At 49.9% G+C, this 19,895-nt stretch overlaps 1 protein-coding gene across 1 annotated transcript; it reads left to right on the top strand.

Moving 5' to 3' along the window:
• Nucleotides 1-793: 793 nt before the first annotated feature.
• Nucleotides 794-19,571, top strand: LOC125436670. Its single transcript, XM_048503883.1, has 7 exons — nt 794-879; nt 1,471-1,644; nt 4,894-5,125; nt 5,230-5,420; nt 8,417-8,774; nt 13,314-13,477; nt 18,488-19,571. The coding sequence occupies exons 1-7, from the start codon at nt 794-796 to the stop codon at nt 18,654-18,656; spliced, it is 1,374 nt and encodes a 457-aa protein (XP_048359840.1). The 3' UTR covers nt 18,657-19,571.
• The last annotated feature ends 324 nt before the right edge of the window (nt 19,572-19,895 follow it).

The raw sequence follows: 19,895 nt of genomic DNA, 5'->3' as shown, positions 1-19,895 counted from the left end.
TCCAGTTCGGGCCCCTCCACTTACCTTTCCTGGAGGGACACGCCCACACTACCCTCCGACCTCCAGGCCACGCGGAGCCACAGTATAAGGCTGAAAGAGCCGCAGGTTGCAGACCCCTGGCCGAGAACGAATTAATTGGATTTACATTGATTCCTATGGAAAAGTTTGCCTCGGTTTTCATCGGTTTCGGTTTTCATAGATTCTTTTCGGACGGATTACCAACGAAAACCGAGGTTCCACTGTATACTAATTTGCATTGAGTCTCAGTGAGAAAGGCAGGCTACAGATGTTATAAAAGGTTGTGATAAAAATGGATACCTTTTGGGGTTCTGCCATGTAGATCCAAGATGAATATTTAAGTATGAAAGCTGGCAGGAAACCATCTTGTTACTGCCAAACATAAAGATATTCATTAGCTTTTTGCTTTTTTCTTTTTAGCACAGGGATGGTTTGAAAGAACCCTCTCTGTTCGGTACATATGTTTCTTTCTTCCCTTCTAGAATAAGCCCTGGAAAAGCACTTGAGCTGAAAGAAAGCCAGAGAAGGCAAGGCCTATGGTGGCCAGATGCAGGATGGGAAATTCCTGGAAATTTCAGGATACAGGCAGGGGAGGGCAGCAGTGGCGTAGCTACCAGGGGAAGAGGTGGGGACCGGTGCACCGTGCGCAGCCATTAGGGTCGCCTCGCCCTGCCCCGCCCCGCCAGTCCCGGCAGAGGCCACTGTCGTTCCAGCCACCCCTGCCCAGCCCCACCTGCTTTTGGCCTGCCTCTTTCCCTCTCTGCTGGCTGGTAATATGCGAGATGCACCACCAAGGCTGACGAAGGCCGCCGCATGCACCCCTATCCAGCCCCGCTCTGCCGGGCCCCACCACCAGCTAAGGTAAGTGGGGTGTAGGGGGAGTGGGGCCAGGGGGCAGTGCGGGGGCCCATGGGGAAGCGGAAAACTCAGAGTCCCCCCGTGCTCTACTTTCCCCAGCTACGCCTCTGGAGGGCAGAGACCTTTATGGCCATGGTGGCGAACCTTTGGCACTCCAGATGTTATGGACTACAATTCCCATCAGCCCCTGCCAGCATGACCAATTGGCCGTGCTGGCAAGGGCTGATGGGAATTGTAGTCCATAACATCTGGAGTGCCAAAGGTTCGCCACCACTGCTCTACGGGGTACAGTGCCGTAGCGTCCGCCCTCCAAAGCATCTATTTTCTCCAGGAGAACCGATCCCTGTAATCTGGAGGTGAACTGTAATTCAGGGGGATCTCCAGGTTCTACCTGAAGGCTGGCATCTGTAAGACAAGCCCTTATTGGCTAGAACCAGTGACCTCAGACAAACAAACACACACAATGGCGTGGACGTTTCTGAACATTTGTCTAGGAAAGGTAAAGTGGGAAATGGATGAACTACACATGCACAAATGGATTCACACACACGCACAATTTCATTTTGTCAACGGCAGATTGCTGTCTTGACGCAGAAGAGGAGGCCTGACAGATGATCCTGCGTTTGACTCCCTGGAATATTCATCAAGCGAAGCAGGCTGTGAAGCCGGAGTCACGCTGTGGGTGAAGACCCCGCTGCGAATTGCTTTTAAAAATCTCATGCTTGTCTTCACCCTAATGGCCGAGTCTGTCTTGCGCTTCATGCCACAGCAAGCGTTGAAAAGCAGGAGAGGAAAGCCAGCCCCCCCCCCTTTCTAATCATGCAGGCTGAGCTGGGAATGGGGGCCTTGTGCTCGTACTTAAGGGCCAAAGTAGATTTGGCTTAGAAGATCTACTGATTAGAATTTCCCATGGTTTTTTAAAAGGCTAAGAGCAGCTAGTAGGAAGAGGAATGGCGGGTGGGAGGGGGGGTGCCATCAAGTGCCAATCAACTTATGGTGACCCCAGCATGGGGCTTACAAGCCAAGAGAGCAGATGGGGTTGCCAAATCCCAGGAGGCGGCTGGAGATCTTCCACTGTTACAATGGACCTCCAGGATGAGAGATCAGATCAGCCGGAGAAAATGGCCGCCATGGCAGTTGGATTCCGTGGCATTACGCTCCTCTGAAGTCCCTCCCCTCCCAAGACCCTGCCCTCCTCAGGCTCCGCCCCAAATTCTCCAGGTATATCCAGTGGTGGGATCCAAAAATTTTAGTAACAGGTTCCCATGGTGGTGGGATTCAAACAGTGGCGTAGCGCCAATGGGGCTGGGCGGGGCACGATGGGGGTGTGGCCGGGCATTCCAGGGGAGGGGCATTCCCTGAAGTGAGGAGCTAGCCAAGCAGGAATGCAACCGCTGCGCCGGTGGTGGGATCGCGAAGCGAAGATACACGCGAAACTGAGCTGCCACGCTACCGGTGCACCTCCTGCTAGACTGCTTCCAGGATTCTGCTGCTACTGCTGAGAGGAGGGGTGTAACCTGGGCAAAAATCACATTAGCCGTCACCCGATGGTAACCCCCTCTCGGCACACACAAATAATTAGTAACCTACTCTCGGGAACCTGTGAGAACCTGCTGGTTCCCACCTCTGGGTATATCCCAATCCAGAGCTGGCTACCCTACCTAGGAGTGTAACCCTGTGTTAAGAACGGGATGACCCAAAAAGGGATGGAGACTGAAAGAAGCAGAAGGCTGCAGAACTCATGAAGGAAGCGAGGCTACCAGGCTGGGACCTTGATCGATTGTTATAAGCTCTTAACACCTTGTTGAAGGTAACTTCGGTGTTGTTGGGAACTAGTGGGAAGGGAGATGTTTATTTTTGCTATATTGTAAATGTTAGAATTTACTGTTTCTGGGCTTTTTGTGTGTAATTGATGAGAGTTCTTTTGGGGACCTTCATCATCTCAAATCTAGTACGCCAAGTCTCTGGAGTCTCCGTGAACCACCCATTTGCACGAAGAAATGGACTTGGCATTTTCTAACTGTAATTAGAGGGACGTGAACTGAAACTTAAACAGGAGCTTGCATTGTTATGTTAAATGTTAAATACTTGATGAGTGTTATATGTTAAGGAAAAGTAAACAATTTTGTTTAAAATTTAGTTGTGGACAAACTCCTTCCAAGTTCTGCCCCACAGAACTCGTAAGCTGAGGTTACAGGGCAGAGGTGGGATCCAGCAGGTTCTCACAGGTTCCCGAGAGTAGGTTACTAATTATTTGTGTGTGCCGAGAGGGGGTTACTAATTGGTGATTTTGCCACGTGACTTTTGCCTTAGTTACGCCCCTCCTCTCAGCAGTAGCGCGCAGAACTTGAAGCAGTCTAGCAGGAGGTGCACCGGCGTGCGTGGCAGCCTGCGCCTGCATGCATTCGTTTCCCACCCAAGGACCGGCGCAGCGGCTGCGTCCTTGCCACAGCCCCGCCCAGGAATGCCCCGCCCCCAGAATGACCGGCCACGTCCCCATCGTGCCCCGCCCAGCCCCATTGGCGCTACACCACAGTTTGAATCCCACCACCATGGGAACCTGTTACTAAAAATTTTGGATCCCACCACTGTTACAGGGGCACATGGAGGGTTGCCGTTGCCTGCCATTGTGCAGCCAGCCTTCCTTGGTGGTTTCCCATCCAAGTACTGACTGCAGCCAACCTTGCTTAGTTTCTGAATTTGGACAAGACTGGACCAGCCTTCGCATCGCCAATCTCAGGGCCCAAAGACCACCTGCTGTTACAACTGATCTCCAAACTACAGCGATCGGTACCCTGGAGTAAAATGGTTGCTTTGGGCTCTGTGGTATAATACCCTGCTTTGGACTCTATGGTATAATAAGTCCCTCCTCTCCCTATACCCTGCCCTCCCCAGGCTCCACCCCGAAATCTCCAGGAATTTCCCAGCCCACTGCTGCTAGTCTAGGATTTACAGGTTGCTAGGAAGGGGAGATGGAGATTCACATCAGAGTCGTGGCCCTGGAAGAAGAACCTTTATGAGGTGCCCCCCCCACTCCCCTCCCCAAACCCTTGAGAGCCAGTGTAGTGTCAGTGGTTAAGAGCAGGTGGATTCTAATCTGGAGAACCGGGTTTGATTCCCCACTCCTCCACCCTGAGTGGCAGAGGCTTATCTGGTGAAACAGGTGTGTTTCCGCACTCCTACATTTGGGAACTCACAGCTCTCTCAGGACTCTCTCAGCCCCACCTGCCTCACAAGGTATCTGTTGTGGGGAGAGGAAGGGAAAGGAGCTTGTAAACTATGTTGAGTCTCCTTACAGGGAGACTCCTTACAGGAGAGAAAGGTGGGGTATAAATCCAAACTACTCCTCTTCTTCCCTCCTCCCTTTTCTTCTTCTCCTTCTGATATGGTAACAGCCCCTTTCTGCTGATACTGGCAGCTATAACCACATTGGATGACTTAATGGTACCTCCATGTCCAGAGGCAGTAACCTTTGAATACAAGAACTGTTAAACCAACACAGGAAACGTTGGCTTCCATGCCCTGCTTGGAGGCCTTCTGGGAACAGCTGGTTAGCCAGCCACCATGTGAAGCAGATGTGTTTCCACACTCCTACATGCCTGCTGGATGACTTTGAGACTGAGCGAGTTCTGAGAGAACTGTGACTGGCCCCAGGTCACTCAGCAGGCTTCATGTGGAGGAATGGGAAATCACACCCAGTTCTCCAGATGAGAATCTGCCACTCTTAACCACACTGGGTTTCCAAGCAGGGCTGGCCTTGGTTAGCTCTTGCCATTGCCTGCCTCTGTGTCGTGACCCTGGACTTGCTTGCATTCTCTGAATGTCTCTTGCCCCTTCCGCACATGCAGAGTAATGCACTTTCAATCCACTTCCAATGCACTTTGACGCTGGATTTCACTGTGCGGAATAGCAAAATCCACTTGCAAACAATTGTGAAAGTGGATTGAATGTGCATTATTCTGCACGTGCGGAAGGGGCCTTGCTTTGATAACCCAATATGGGGTCACCATAAACCAGCTCTTGCCGCCGCCACCATAGAGTTAGAGTCAAACCCACTAAACTTTCAGCTAACAAGACCCTGCTCCAGGGGAGCCACAGTCAATGTCTGGGGCTGACCCCAGCAGAATCGGTGGGTGGCTCAGATTCACCCGAAAGGAACCAAGGGCTCCCCATTCACCTGTCCGGCCTTTCCTTTGCAGGTTCAAACAGACATCAACGGCATGCGAAGACTGTGCCGGCCAGGCCTCCTGTGCTTAGACACATAAGAGGTCAGCTCTCCCAGCCAGTCAAATGACAGCGTCCTTCTGAGCTGTTAAACCCCTCTGGCACCGTGATTAGCCCTGATAATCATAGAGCCGGAGAATCAAGCCCAGCATTTCGGAAGAAGCGGCCGAGAAAGGGAGCCATCTCCAATGCCGCTCGGCGCTGGCGGCCGTTCCCACAGAGCGTGCAGCTCTTTTGGGATGCGCCCGCACACCTTTGTCCTTCACCTTGCCTTTGAAAACTCTTTGTTGTGTCTTTAATCTCTCCGGGGGAGAAACGAGGTAATCACGTTTTATTATTAGAAGAACTATCTTTAGAAAAACGGTTTCCTTGTAAGTTGAGATCGGCAGAACTGTTAGAAGAAATCTCTCCTCTAAGTGCCTTTCTGGATTTCGTGGGAAGGTGGGGTGGCGGCGTTGCCAGCGGCCTAGGAACACACGCAGCTCGGTTCGCAATTGTGCCTCTAACAGCTGCCTGAGCCGCAGGAATCAGCATGCGACTCTTTCCTTGGCATGAATGTTATCCCCCGCTAATGCCTTCTGGTCAAACTGTTGTTAAAAGCACTGCTAAGGGGGCTGGTTAGCATACCAGAGGCAAAGAGTGATGTGGGGAACTCGAAGCAGAAATTATTTCTAAGGTCTTTCAGAACTGCCCGATTAAAAACAATTGGGGAAGGTGTTCTTACTCCAACAATTAGGAAATGCAACGAAGCAAGTATTGGGTGACTGTAGGCCTCTTCTCTGTCTTTCCTTATGGTCTGCTTTACAGGGATGTTGTGAAGAGAATAGAATGTAAGCAACAGGGGAGACCTTCCAAGTTAACCTGATGCCTTGGAGGAAAGATTAGAATACAGGGAGGCAATTTATTATTATTAGTTAATTTTGCTTGCTATCACAACTGCCAGTTCTTTAGCTGCTGGTTGGCCTTTCGTTACAATTCGAGTCTCACCCAGAGGCCTAGGATGTTGTGATGTATTGGCAGTTTTGAACTCGACAGATATTGGTTTTGTCGATTTGAAGATGTTTCAAGTGCAGGTCTGGTTTTTCGGAACGGTGCCCAGGGTGCCGATTACCACTGGGACAATTTCAGCTGGTTTGTGCCACCGTTTCTGAATTTCGATTTTCAAATCATGGTATTTAGTGACCTTCTCGTGTTCTTTTTTCAATGGCCCTGCTGTCATTGGGTACTGCGATGTCCCTGATGGTCACTGTCTTGTCCTCGATCCCGGTGATGTCCGATGTGTTTGTATTCGAAAGTCCCACAAGATCTCGACCTTCTTTTTTTCTGTGACTTTCTCTGCACGATGTTGCCACCAGTTTTTAACCATCCTGATGTCTTTTTGCAGCAGCGGAATTATTGTTGCTGTTGTTGTTGTCATTGTTGTTGTTGTTGCTCTATGAAATCGGAGCCACCAGATCTTCAACGAGTGGGTGCCTTCTTATGCTTTGGGTTCTTCCCAAGAACCTAGGACAGCGATTCCCAACCAGGGTTCCGTGGTACCCTGGGGTGCCGTGAGCATGTCCCAGGGGTACCGCGGCAGTGTTACCAGCCTCCCTCATTTTTGTGGTGTCTCCCGCCGGCACCAGCAAGGATATGGAGCTGGCCCAGGGGGCAGGGCCTGCCGCAAGGTCAGCAGCCACTCCCCCCGTGCTTCCCTTCACCCTGGGAGGGGAAGGTGGGGGGTGGCAAGCAGGGGAACTGGGAGGGGAAGGTGGGGGGAGGATGGCAGGGGTACCGTGAGATATGAAGAGTGCGGTCAAGGGTACCATGACGTCGAAAAGGTTGGAAAACACTGACCTAGGATGTCGTAATGTATAAGGTTGGGCATGCGTGGATCCAAGCAATGTGGCCTTTTGTAAATGATAGGTGGATGTTTTATCAATCTGTAGGTGGTTCAAGTACTGTGCAAGATTTTTTGATACCCATGTTTTTGGCGTGGTAAAAGGTCTGGATTCCATGTTATATGAGGAGAGACTTTGAGAGCTGTGTGGGTTTAGTCTGGAGCAGGAAAGGTTAAGGGTTGGCACAGTAGACATGTTGAAATACTTGAAGGGATGTCATGTCGAAGAGGGAGCAAGCTTGTTTTCTGCTGCTCCAGAGACTAGGCAGTGGCACCTTTGGCACTCCAGATGTTATGGACTACAATTCCCATCAGCCCCTTCCAGCATGGCCAATTGGTCATGATTGACTCCCTGTTGGCCATGCTGGCAGGGGCTGATGGGAATTGTAGTCCTTAACATCTGGAGTGCCAAAGGTTCGCCACCACGGGACTAGGGCAAGGAGTAATGGGTTCAAGGTGACGGAAAAGAGATTCCACCTAAACATTAGGAAGAACTTTCTGACTGTCAGGGCTGTTTGCGACAGTGGCCTACACTGTCTCGGAGCATGGTGGAGTCTCCTTCTTTGGAAGTTTTTAAACAGAGGCTGGATGGCCATCTGTCAGGAGTGCTGTGATTATGTGTTCCTGCACCCTGTGAGGTAGGTGGGGCTGAGAGAGCTCCGAGAAGCTGTGACTAGCCCAAGGTCACCCAGCAGGTGTGTGTGGGAGTGCACAGGCTAATTTGAATTCCCCAGATAAGCCTCCACAACTCAAGTGGCAGAGCGGAGAATCAAACCCGGTTCCTCCAGATCAGAGTGCACCTGCTCTTAGCCACTACGCCATAAGAACAGCCAGCTGGATCAGACCAGAGTCCATCTAGTCCAGCTCTCTGCTACTCGCAGTGGCCTACCAGGTGCCTTTGGAAGCTCACGTGCAGGATGTGAAAGCAAGGGCCTTCTGCTGCTGCTGCTGCTGCTCCCGAGCACCTGGTCTGTTAAGGCATTTGCAATCTCAGGACTTGATGGCCCTTGTGGCCTCTTTCAGCCCTATGACGGTATGATTCTATATTATTGTTATTATTACCCACATTGTTGTTGTTGTTGTTAATAATAACAATAACAAAAGGACAAAGTGGGGGAGGGGAGCAGGAGAACCATCGTAGCTGCCCTGAATTTGTTGGAGAAAGGGTGGAATAAAAGAAACGTGTCAACAAATACCTGCATTGCTATTTAATTCTCAAAGGACTGTATCTTATATTATTCCTTCTTCTTGCCTTTATTTCCGCCTCTCCTCACCAAGACGTCCCAGGTGCTCCGCCACTGCATTCCCTAGACCCGTGCCCTGCTTCGGCCATCTTGTTTCCCCTCGCTAAGCATTCCTCTGTAGCATTCCTTCCTCACTGCCGTCCCACTCCAGAATGACCTTGCCCCCGCCAAGCGTGTCCCTGTTTTCCCCAAGTCAGGTGGCCCGTGTTTGTGACGCCTTGCAAGAGAGTGGAGAATTCGAACGCCTGGCCCGCTTCTTGTGGTCTCTCCCTCCGTCGCTCACCCTCCGGCATCACGAAGGCCTCAGCTGTGCCCACTCCACCTGGCAGGACTCCGAGTTGCTAGGCAACCCGCCGCCTTTGGCCTCATGGCTGGCCCCTTACTGCAACCAAACCCCCGCTGCTTTCCACCTGGAACCCTTCCGGACCCTCAGGCCCGGAGACCGGTTTTTGGGACCGCTGGCCGATCGTCCTCCTCCTACGCACAAGAAACTGCCGTCTCTGTCACGGGATCCAGTCCAAGACAGGGAACAGAAAGTGAACGGCTTCAAGGTGAGTGAGCGACTAAAGATAACAGTGCATGAGAGGTGAAAGGGTTGCTAGCTCCAGGTTGGGAAATTCCTGGAGATTTTGGGGGGGGTGGAGTCTGGGGAGGCAGGGTTCGGGGAGGGGAGGAGCCCAGCAGGGTGTAAATCACAGAATCCACCCATCAACGCAGCCGTTTTCTTCAGAGGGCAACCCTACATGGAGACCTGCCAGGAGTAGGAAACAGTTCTGGGTTTAGGTAGACAACTAGAGAGCAGCATTCCTGGATCAGGCCAACAGGCAAGTGCATCTTAGCTGTATAGGAAATATGAGAATCATTCCATTTCCCCCCCTTAAGAGCAGATGGATTCTAATCTGGATAACCGGGTTTGATTCCCCATTCCTCTATCTGAGTGGCAGAGGCTTATCTGGTGAACCAGATGTGTTTCCGCACTCCTACATTCCTGCTGGGTGACATTGGGCTAGTCACAGTTCTCCCAGAACTCTCTAAGCCCCACCTGCCTCACAAGGTGTCGTGGGGAGAGGAAGAGAAAGGAGCTTGTAAGCCGCCTTGAGTTCCCTTACAGGAGAGAAAAGGGGGGGGGGGTATAAATCCAAACAACAACAACAACAGCAGCAACAACTCTTCTTCTTCTTCTTCTTCTTCTTCTACTTTTTCTTCTACTACTACTACTTCTGCTACTACTACTACTGCTACTACTTCTTCTACTACTACTACTACTGCTACTTCTTCTACTACTACTGCTACTACTACTACTACTTCTACTTCTTCTACTACTACTACTTCTACTACTACTGCTGCTGCTGCTACTTCTTCTACTACTACTGCTACTACTACTTCTTTTTCTACTTCTTCTACTACTACTACTTCTTCTACTACTACTGCTGCTACTACTGCTACTACTACTTCTTCTACTTCTTCTTCTTCTACTACTACTACTACTGCTACTGCTACAGAAGGCCCTTGCTTTCACATCCTGCACGTGAGCTCCCAAAGGCACCTGGTGGGCCACTGCGAGTAGCAGAGTGCTGGACTAGATGGACTCTGGTCTGATCCAGCAGGCTAGTTCTTATGTTCTTACTACTACTACTGCTACTGCTACTGCTACTGCTGCTGCTACTACTACTACTACTACTACTTCTACTACTACTACTACTTCTTCTACTTCTTCTTCTTCTTCTACTACTACTGCTTCTTCTTCTACTACTACTACTTCTACTTCTACTACTACTGCTACTTCTTTTTCTTCTACTGCTACTGCTACTGCTACTTCTTCTTCTTCTTCTTCTTCTTCTTCTTCTTCTTCTTCTTCTTCTTTCCGGGAGAGTCCACTTTGGATCTATACAACTCTGAATGCTGGATCACTCCAGAGCGAGGATCCCAGCCCTCCCTTTTCCTGTGGCTCAGAAGCCGGGGTCCTCACAGAATCTTCGACCTGTCTCTGTATAGGACTTGTTTTCAGTGGTCCCCGGATGTGATTATTTGTACTGAGCGGTTCTAGCTATATTTATTGAGATTCTCAGATGTGTAGCACTGTATGCTGTTTGCATGACATGCTTTGCACACTCTGCACTTTATTTTCACTTTTTTATTTGCCCCTTTTTTTGCACAGGCCCCTTTTTTGGCTTTATTAAATCATTTGCACAAGAATGCTGATCTCGTTTGTATATTGGAAGCAGTCAGGGCGCGGTGGTTTGTTAGCTAGCCTGCGGTGGTCCATCTGGTCTAGCATGCTGCCTCTCATTGTGGCCAATAGGAAGCCTTAGAGACTGTGGATGCGTTCACTGTAATTTATGAGCAGAGCTTGGGAACACCAAAAACTGAGCACAGAGGCCAGACCCCTCACCCTGTTTCTGCCCTGCAGAAATGTGTGTTCAACGGCTCTTTTTAAAGCCATCCAAGAGAGCCAGCGTTGGGTGTAGTGGTTAAAAGCAGGTGGATTCTAATCTGGAGAACCAGCTTTGATTCCCCACTCCTCCACCCGAGTGGCTGAGGCTTATCTGGTGAACCAGATGTGTTTCCGCCCTCCTACATTCCTGCTGGGTCACCTTGGGCTAGTCACAGTTCTCTCAGACCTCTCTCAGCCCCACCTGCCTCACAATGTGTCTGTTGTGGGGAGAGGAAGGGAAAGGAGTTTCTAAGCTACCTTGAGTCTCCTTACAGGAGAGAAAGGTGGGGTATAAATCCACGTCGAAACTCTGAATGACGCTCTCTCTTCCAGTAAGAATCCCACCCCAAATCAGTATTATTTGTTTGTTGAAAAGATTTCTACATCGCATTTCTGCTCAAGCAAGAGCCCAAAGGCAGAGAGCACTGAAATGTTAAAACAGTTGGTTATCTCTTTGGGGAGAGATACCTTAGCATTACGAGCAGAATGCGCAGAGGCGAAGCACAGCGGAGTGTCCCCAAGCAGGCGTGTGTGTGCATTGGCATAAAGAACAGTCAGAGTCATTCTTAGTTTCTACCAGTAAGTCAGCATGATAGAGAAAAGGTGTCAGTGTCTTGACCCTCTCTAGCAATCTGACTTACTGGTAAAACAACCCCCGCTGTGTATTGTTGAAGGCATTCACGGCCGGAATAACTGGGGTGTTGTGGGGTTTCCGGGCTGTATGGCTGTGTTCCAGTAGCATTTTCTCCTGACGTTTCGCCTGCACCTGTGGCTGGCATCTTCAGAGGATCCTCTGAATGGATGGCCCTGGTGGTCTCTCTCTTCCAACTCTCTGATTGTACCACAATGGTACAATCACAGAGTTGGATTTGCTTGTCCACAGTAGGAGTGCCCAACACTGCATCAAGGTGTTGCCGCTGCGTCACCTTCCCTTTCGCACCGACCTTCCCTGTGCGTGCGTGTTTCCTTTTCTTCCCCGCACCTGCTCCTCTGCTAGGGCTGGAAGTCTGATCAGGATTCTGCAGGGACCGCCTGCTAATTGATCCTCTGAAGATGCCAGCCACAGATGCAGGCGAAATGTCAGGAGAAAATGCTACTAGAACACGGCCATACAGCCCGGAAACCCCAACCCCCTCTGTGTTGGAGACAGGAAACGGCGTACAGTCCTTCACTTCCAACAAAAACTAACGCGCATTGCGGGAAGATGCATCCGTTCCCTGCTCTTGCCTGTCCACTTTGTCATGTGTAAAGGGGCTGTCATGTTGCAGCTAACGTCTGGAGACCCCGTGGCATAGGGCGTTCAAGGCAAGAGACAGACAGAGGTGATTTGCTGTTGACTGCCTCTGCAGTGTAGCCCTGGACTTCTTTGGTGATCTCCTATCTGAGTACCAACCAGAGGTGGGATCCAGCAGGTTCTCACAGGTTCCCGAGAGTAGGTTACTAATTATTTGTGTGTGCCGAGAGGGGGTTACTAACTGGTGATTTTGCCACGTGATTTTTGCCTTAGTTACGCCCCTCCTCTCAGCAGTAGCGCGCAGAACTTGAAGCAGTCTAGCAGGAGGTGCACCGGCGTGCGTGGCAGCCTGCGCCTGCGTGCATTCGTTTCCCGCTCAAGGACCGGCACAGTGGCTGCGTCCTTGCCACAGCCCCGCCCAGGAATCCCCCACCCCCAGAATGGCCGGCCACGCCCTCATCGTGCCCCGCCCAGCCCCATTGGCGCTACGCCACAGTTTGAATCCCACCACCATGGGAACCTGTTACTAAAATTTTTGGATCCCACCACTGGTACCAACCCGAGTCGATCCTTCTGAGATCAGACAAGATTGGGGTAACCTGGATCATCCAGGTCAGGGATCAACTGCATCAAAGATAAAACTGTTCCCTATGCAAGCATTGGGTCATTACTGGCCCACAACGTTTATAAGGCAGGCTATGTCTACGGGCTGGTTTGCCATTGATATCTGTTTTGCCCAGATGTCTATATTTTACCTCCATCAATCTGAGTACTTATTTTAATCATGCGTCGTGGAATGAGACCCGGAATGATCTCATTCTTTTGAGGATGCATACTGCCAGCATGGTGTAGTGGTTAAGAGCAGGTGGCTACTAATCTGGAGAACCGGGTTTGATTCCCCACTCCTCCACCTGAGTGGCGGAGGCTTATCTGCTGAACCAGATGCATTTCCGCACTCCTGCATTCCTGCTGGGTGATCTTGGGCTAGGCACAGTTCTCTGTGAACTCTCTCAAACCCACCCACCTCACAAGGTGTCTGTTGTGGGGAGAGGAAGGGAAAGGAGCTTGTCAGCCACCTTGAGTCTCCTGACAGGATAAAAATCCAAACTCCAACTACTCCTTTTTCTTCTTCTCCTTCTCCTCCTCCTCCTTCTGATATGGTAACAGGCCCCTTTCTGCTGATACTGGCAGCTATAACCACATCGGATGACTTAATGGAACCTCCATGTCCAGAGGCAGTAACCTTTGAATACAAGTGCAGGGGGTGTACCAACACAGAAAAGCTTTGGCTTCCATGCCCTGCTTAGAGGCCTTCTGGGAACATCTGGTTAGCCACCATGTGAAACAGCATGCTGGCCAAGATAGACCACAGATGTGATTTCATCAAAATTGCCCTTATGTTGTCACGTTCCCATCTTGCAGGAAAGGACACGGAATCTACTGCGGGAGTGGTATCTCCAGGATCCGTACCCCAACCCCTCCCGTAAAAGGCACCTGGCCCAGGCTACGGGGCTCACCCCCACACAGGTGGGAAACTGGTTTAAGAACCGACGGCAAAGGGATCGCGCTGCATCAGCCAAGAACAGGTGAGACACCACGTGACAGGATTCGATTAATCAGAAACCGCATGATTGGTGAGACACCCAGTGGAACGCAGCTTTCAGGGAATTTCTGGTGATCCACTGGTAGCCGGATAAAGTTTTTTGGACTGCCTGAGCTTGCAACAAGGGGAGAGAGAATCAGACAAAAGATAGATTCCAGCTATCTGTCAGATTCCCCGTTCAGACAACAATTCACTTGATCAGTTCATTCAGTTTATTGAAGACATGTCTGGAACATAAGAAGAGAGGTCTGGCAAAAATCGCACCAAATTCTCGATAATATGTCACATGATAATATGTCACATGAGAACCAGACAGTTCGCATTGTCCAACCTGGAGTATCTTCCCAGCCGCTGAACTCCAAGGCCACAGCTAGAAGTGATAAAGTGAAAGCAATTCCCCCTACACACACACGGCACCATCATGACACTATCCTGCAGAGCAGAAATCTCCAATGCGGTGCCTGTGGGTGCACAGCACTCGCCACACCCTTTCCTGGCACCCCACCAAATATTTTTAGCAAGTGGGTAGACTGACATGTGTCCTGTTCAGTGGAGTGTCTGATTGTCCACTAGGGGCAGAGCAAGGGGGAACTGTGCCCGGGGCACGCATGCACCCCGCGCCCCTGCCACACCCTTGTCTGCCCCTGCCACGGCCTGAACGCCCACGCCAACGCAGGGGCACACGCCTGGTGTGTTGCACACACACCCCGGCTCCCTTGGCGCTACACCACTGTTGCCCACTAGAGATCTGATTGATTGTGCAGATTAAAATAACCTTGAAGTGACAGCTGCCGATACAATGTGGATTGTCTACTCCAGTGGTGGCGAACCTTTGGCACTCCAGATGTTATGGATTACAATTCCCATCAGCCCTTGCCAGCATAGCCAATTGGCCATGGTGGCAGGGCTGATGGGAATTGTAGTCCATAACATCTGGAGTGCCAAAGGTTCGCCACCACGGGTCTACTCCTTTTTCCCTGCATGTGCTAAAATTTTACTCCTTTTGACCCCTGTACTTGGGCTTCCTCTCTGCGTGGTTGGCTCTGCCTCTCAGGGTGACCACTCAGTGGCCCACTGCTTTAGCGGCCGTTTTGCGGTTACGCTCACCACCCTGTGTCAGAATTCCAGAGGCAGGCTCTGAAAGTTTGGGGACTCCCGGCTCTACAGCAGTGGTTCTTAATAACAAACCGACTTCTGCCTAGCAGGTTGGAAGCAATGTGATCATCAAAGACCCCCAGAATCATTGGACTTCCCCAGCCAACTCTGGGGTTGATCTCTGTTTGCTGAGTGGTACTTTTAAGTGGCCTGGGGGAAGAGAGAAATCTGAGATTTTATCCTCAGGGCCAGATAAGCAGAGTAAAACAACCCCTTTCATGCAGGCACAACTTACCCTGCGGTTGTTTGCTTCACAGTGGGGTTTTCCTGCATGTTCTTGTTGTTCTTCCTGTGAAGTGTTCCTAGCCGTGCCACGCCACCATTTTGCCTGTCCCTGCTTCCTCGTTATTTTTGTACATCGTCGATTTGGGGAGGTTGCCTGCCGCCTCTTTCCCCCCCCTGCTATCTTTGGTCTAGCGTTACTTCCCAAGACCGTGTCAATTTCCTACAGGGTCCATTGCTACAACAATAGACCTTCAACATTAGAAAAAATTTAAACTGGAAGCCCTTCTGATCGTCCTAAAATGATGGCCCAAATAGCGGAAGGAACTGCTGTTGTGTGGGCGGCGGGAAGGAGTAAAAATACTTGAAGATTCCTTAATGCACAGTGATCTCCTTCACTTTCCCCGTGAAGGGGGAGGAAAAATCACACTATCGGAAACCGCTGAGATTCTCAGCTTTGAGGGCGGGGTGACTGCCAAAGAGGGGAAAACTGAAAATCAAACCCGAAGGAAATATACACTCAAATCAAAGGAGACCACACGTTCATAAAAGCCCGTTCTATGTAATGCTCTGTTCTCCCCAGAAACCATAGGACCTCTGGCAAGCATAATTATATGGCTCGGTGGAGTCTGTGGCTCAATCTTAGTGATACTGGAGCCTGGGCCAAAGTTAAGGATGAGGCCCCAGAACGGGTAGTTGTGAGGTCACTGGTTCTAACCAATAGGCACGTGTCTTAGGGATGCCAGCATACAGGTGGGACCTGGGGATCCCAAGGAATCACAGCTCATGTCCAGGTGACAGAGGACCATTTCCAGGGACAAAAATGGCTGCTTTGGAGCGTTGACTCTTTGGCATTGCACCCCACTGAGATCCCAGATCTCCACAAAACCTGACCTCCCCAATCTCTACCTCCAAAGTCAGAGCTAGCAACTCTTATCAACGGTCTGACTTTTGAGTTAATTTTATTTGTTTATTAGATTTATTATTACCCCGCCCTTTTCTGGTCAAAGCCGGGCTCGGGGCAGCGTACAGACATAATTACACGGATTCATCATAAACCTGGTTCACCGTAGCAATATTCCTTGAACCATTACACTTTAAAGTACAAATATAAGTCATCCAAATGGGGACAGATCCCCACACAGCCTAAAGACAACTCAATCCCGTCCCGCTCCCAGTGGAGTTCTGGATTGTCTTCAAGGTGTTGGTATTGACCTTTAAGGCCCTTTACGGCCTGGGGCCCTCATACCTGCGGGACCGCCTTACCCCATATGTCCCGAGTCGACCTCTCCGTTCGGCAGAGGCTAATTTACTGGTGGTCCCTTGTCCCTCCATGATGCGGCTGGCCTCTACCCAGGCCAGGGCTTTTACGGCCCTGGCCCCTGCCTGGTGGAACGCTCTTCTTCCATCTGTTAGGGCCCTGCGGGACCTCGGGGAGTTCCGCAGGGCCTGTAAAACCGAGTTGGAATTTTTATTCCAAACCCTCAGAGGGTCTGCTTTAGAATCAGAGGAGTCGCCCTGAGTATACAAAAGTCACAGTTCTTATAGGATAAAGACAGCTGATGCATCATAAATGTTGCAAAGCCAAACCCTGTCAATTCATGACGTTTCAATATTCCCATCATTGTTAATCATGGCGATACATTGTTAAATAGCATTCTTAAGAATATAGTTTCTCACATGGCTTGACTCTCTTTCTTTGCTTTAATTCTGCTTGGTCAGTTATTTTCCTCTACACACACACTTTCTCAGCTCATTGCTAAGTGAAAGTATCTTTTCTTTGGAATGTGGGAAGAGACAATAGGGGCTGTTTCGGAAAGCAAAGGGTCTTTTGCTATTTCTGAGCAATAATTCTTAACACTAAAATGTCTTCAAGAAAACTTGCTTAAGTTATATATAAGTATACTTCAGTTGAAATAATCATTTAAATGCTTTATTTCTGTTTTCTGGGTCTGTGCTTTAGATATGTTTTAGTTGAAGACATTATTTTCATGAGCTTTGTCTTTTCACACAAGCATAAGATGTATCTTTTTCTGGAATGTAGGAACATTGAATGCTTTTTCTTAACAAAGACACTTTTTCATGATTCTGTGAAATGACTTTAAGCTGTATTTCTGCCAGAATCTTTTTCTCTCCATTATTTTCCTAAATAATGGGGAGAAGGAAGAAATAACCTTCTGGTAAATCTAAAACCCTTTCCTTTTTTCTCTTTCTCTCTCTTTCTCTCACTTTCTACCACTTTCTATCATTCTTTCTTTCTTCTGTGCTTACAATGCCGGACATCATCTACTTATTTTAATTGTGGAAGATCACTGCTGCTAGTGTTTTAATGTTTAATTTATTTGTTGTTTTAACTGAAACTATTTGTTGTATTCAAATGTTGATTTTGTGAACCGCCCTGAGCCCTTCGGGGGTCGGGCGGTCTATTAAATTTAAATAATAACAACAACAACAACAAATCAAGTCAGCATTTAGTTGGAGAACGGAAGGGGGGTAAAGTTTGGGAGGGGGCTGTAAGATGGAACAGATTCATGGCTGTCTCAACCAAAGGCCCGGTTGAAGGTGCTCGGGAGCAGCAGCAGCAGAAGGCCATTGCTTTCATATCCTGCCTGTGAGCTCCCAAAGGCACCTGGTAGGCCACTGCGAGGAGCAGAGTGCTGGACTAGATGGACTCCGGTCTGATCCAGCAGGCTCGTTCTTATGGTCTAACATTAATTTTATTATTTTTATTTATTTTATTCTCACATTTCCACCCCGCCATTCCCCGTAGGGCTCAGGGCGGTGTGCAATGATGAAATATAAAACTCATTTAAAACACAATAAAAATGGGGAAAATTCAATAAATACAATAGAACAATATATTGTTCTATACTGTGCTGCATATTGCAGGCTCTGCAGGACTGCTTAAGATCCCGCAGGCCCTAGTACCAGATGGCAAGAAATTTAGCCAGGGCCAAGAAGTCTGTAGCTCTGGTTGAGGCCAGCCAAATATCTTTGGGGCCAGGGGCCACCTACTGGAGCCTCCGTGGGCAGTATAGGGGAGATGCAGTCCCGAAGATACGAAGGTCCCAGACCACCCGAGGCCTTCGAAGTTATATTTATTTTATTTATATTTATATATTGGATTTTAAACTGCCCATCCCCGAAGGGCTCTGGGCGGCGTACAGCAGGCCTGCAGCAACAATACAAAGTAGCATTAAAACACAGCAGGCTAAAAACAACATTTTACACATAAAACTAAGGTAATTTAAAACAATTTACAAATCTACAACCACGAAACACAGCAGCAGCAATAATATATGTGGCGCCTGATCCCAAGACCGGGAGGGGACAGTACTAATTAGATGGTGTATCAGGCGTACCAATGATGGCACGCAATACAAGAGCATCCTAGAGGGGGAGTCCGTGGCTGGCCTCACCAAAGGCCCGGTGGAACAGAACTGTTTTACAGGCCCTGCAGAATTCACCAAGTTAGTACTAAAAGCTTGAATGTGATCTGGAATTCAGCCGACAACCAGTGCAGATGGCGGAGTGGTGCAGTTTGAAATTGTGCTCGTTTTTAAAATTCCTTCCCCAAATTCTTTTCACCTATGCCTGCCTTTCTATTTCTTGTCAGGCTTCAGAAGGAGCCCGGTGAATCTAAGGACCCTCCTCGAAACGAGAGCCCGCCTGGTGCCCCCTGCCAACCAGAGGACAGAAATACGCACACTAAACAGGGGGGTCCCACTGAACCCACCGATGACAAAAAGAACAACCAGGGAGCGTTGAAGAATTGGAGAAACTAACCTGTGCGGGGGCTTTTGAACCCAAGAAATGACTAGAGGAGGGTGGGAGGTAGGGGGAAATACGCGACGGTTGGGGGCAGAGAAGGCCACTCAAACGCCGTTGCCCTAGACACGCTGTGGAATGCCGACAGCTTGCATTATAAGAAGAGATGAGTTCCCTTCTGGATTCTGGCATTTCTCTGCAGCGGAGAAAGCTTTGCAAAGTTCCCGATGTGGAAGAGACAAACATTGTGGTACCCCAGCTAAAAACAACAACAAACCATTGACTTGCGAGAAACAAGAGAAATCAAATGCAAGCAGAGGCGAGTTTTGGACACAGGCTAGGACGTAGCTTCTCTGGTGCCTCTTTGCAGTTTCTGAGACAGAGAGAGCAAAGTTCCACTCCCCCACCCCGCAATTCCCCTCTGCAGACCCATCTGTGATTTTGAGAAAATCCCTTCAGACAGCCGTGGGAGTCAGCCAGGTTAACAGGGCATTTCATTTAGCGAGACAGCCGGAAAACATTGAGACTGTTGCGAGGGACAAGCGAGAGAGAAAGAGAGAGCTTGTGAGCGTGTGCATACATGTTTAGGAGGAGAATTTGTGCTCAAAGACGAGCGGCTGAGGGTAATCCATGGGGCGGGGGGGTGCACCATCAGGCTTGGCTGCAGGGTTGCCCACAGCCAGGGGATGGGTGGAGATCTCCTGGGAACCCACCCTCCCTGTCCCCAATCCCTGGCCTTTATGAAGGAGACTCCAACAGTATGCCCACCACTTCCTCTTCCGACCTCCCTGAGGGTTGGCCCACCCTCTTGGGCCAGGTTGGCATCTACCTCCTTAAGAAGAAGAAGAGTTTGGATTTATACCCCACCTTTCTCTCCTGTAAGGAGACTCAAGGTGGCCGACAAGCTCCTTTCCTTTCCCCACAACAGACACCTTGTGAGGCAGGTGGGGCTGTGAGAGTTCGGAGAGAACTGTGACTAGCCTAAGTTCCCCCAGCAGGAATGTAGGAGTGCGGGATCACATCTGGTTCACCGGATAAGCCTCTGCCGCTCAGGCGGAGGAGTGGGGAATCAAACCTGGTTCTCCAGATTAGAACCCACCTGCTCTTAACCACGACACCACACTGGCTCTTTAAATAGCTGTCCTACCTAGCCCCGCCCCCAGACAGCTGGGAGTGGTAAATGAAGGCTCAGGGAGGGGGCAGTGCGAGGGGAAACTGCACCCTGGGGCACAGCCCATCCCCGCTCCAGAACGCCC

This window comes from Sphaerodactylus townsendi, linkage group LG01 (genome assembly GCF_021028975.2).
Source record: "Sphaerodactylus townsendi isolate TG3544 linkage group LG01, MPM_Stown_v2.3, whole genome shotgun sequence".
NCBI lineage: Eukaryota > Metazoa > Chordata > Lepidosauria > Squamata > Sphaerodactylidae > Sphaerodactylus > Sphaerodactylus townsendi.
This window is presented reverse-complemented; position numbering and strand designations above follow the sequence as displayed.

Excerpts from the sequence above, each read along its gene's own strand:
- LOC125436670 (XM_048503883.1), top strand. The coding sequence starts at position 794 with ATGCGAGATGCACCACCAAGGCTGACGAAGGCCGCCGCATGCACCCCT. Across the intron at positions 5,126-5,229 it reads CTGTGCCGGCCAGGCCTCCT|AGCCGGAGAATCAAGCCCAG; the intron begins GTGCTTAGACAC and ends TGATAATCATAG. Across the intron at positions 13,478-18,487 it reads GCTGCATCAGCCAAGAACAG|GCTTCAGAAGGAGCCCGGTG; the intron begins GTGAGACACCAC and ends ATTTCTTGTCAG.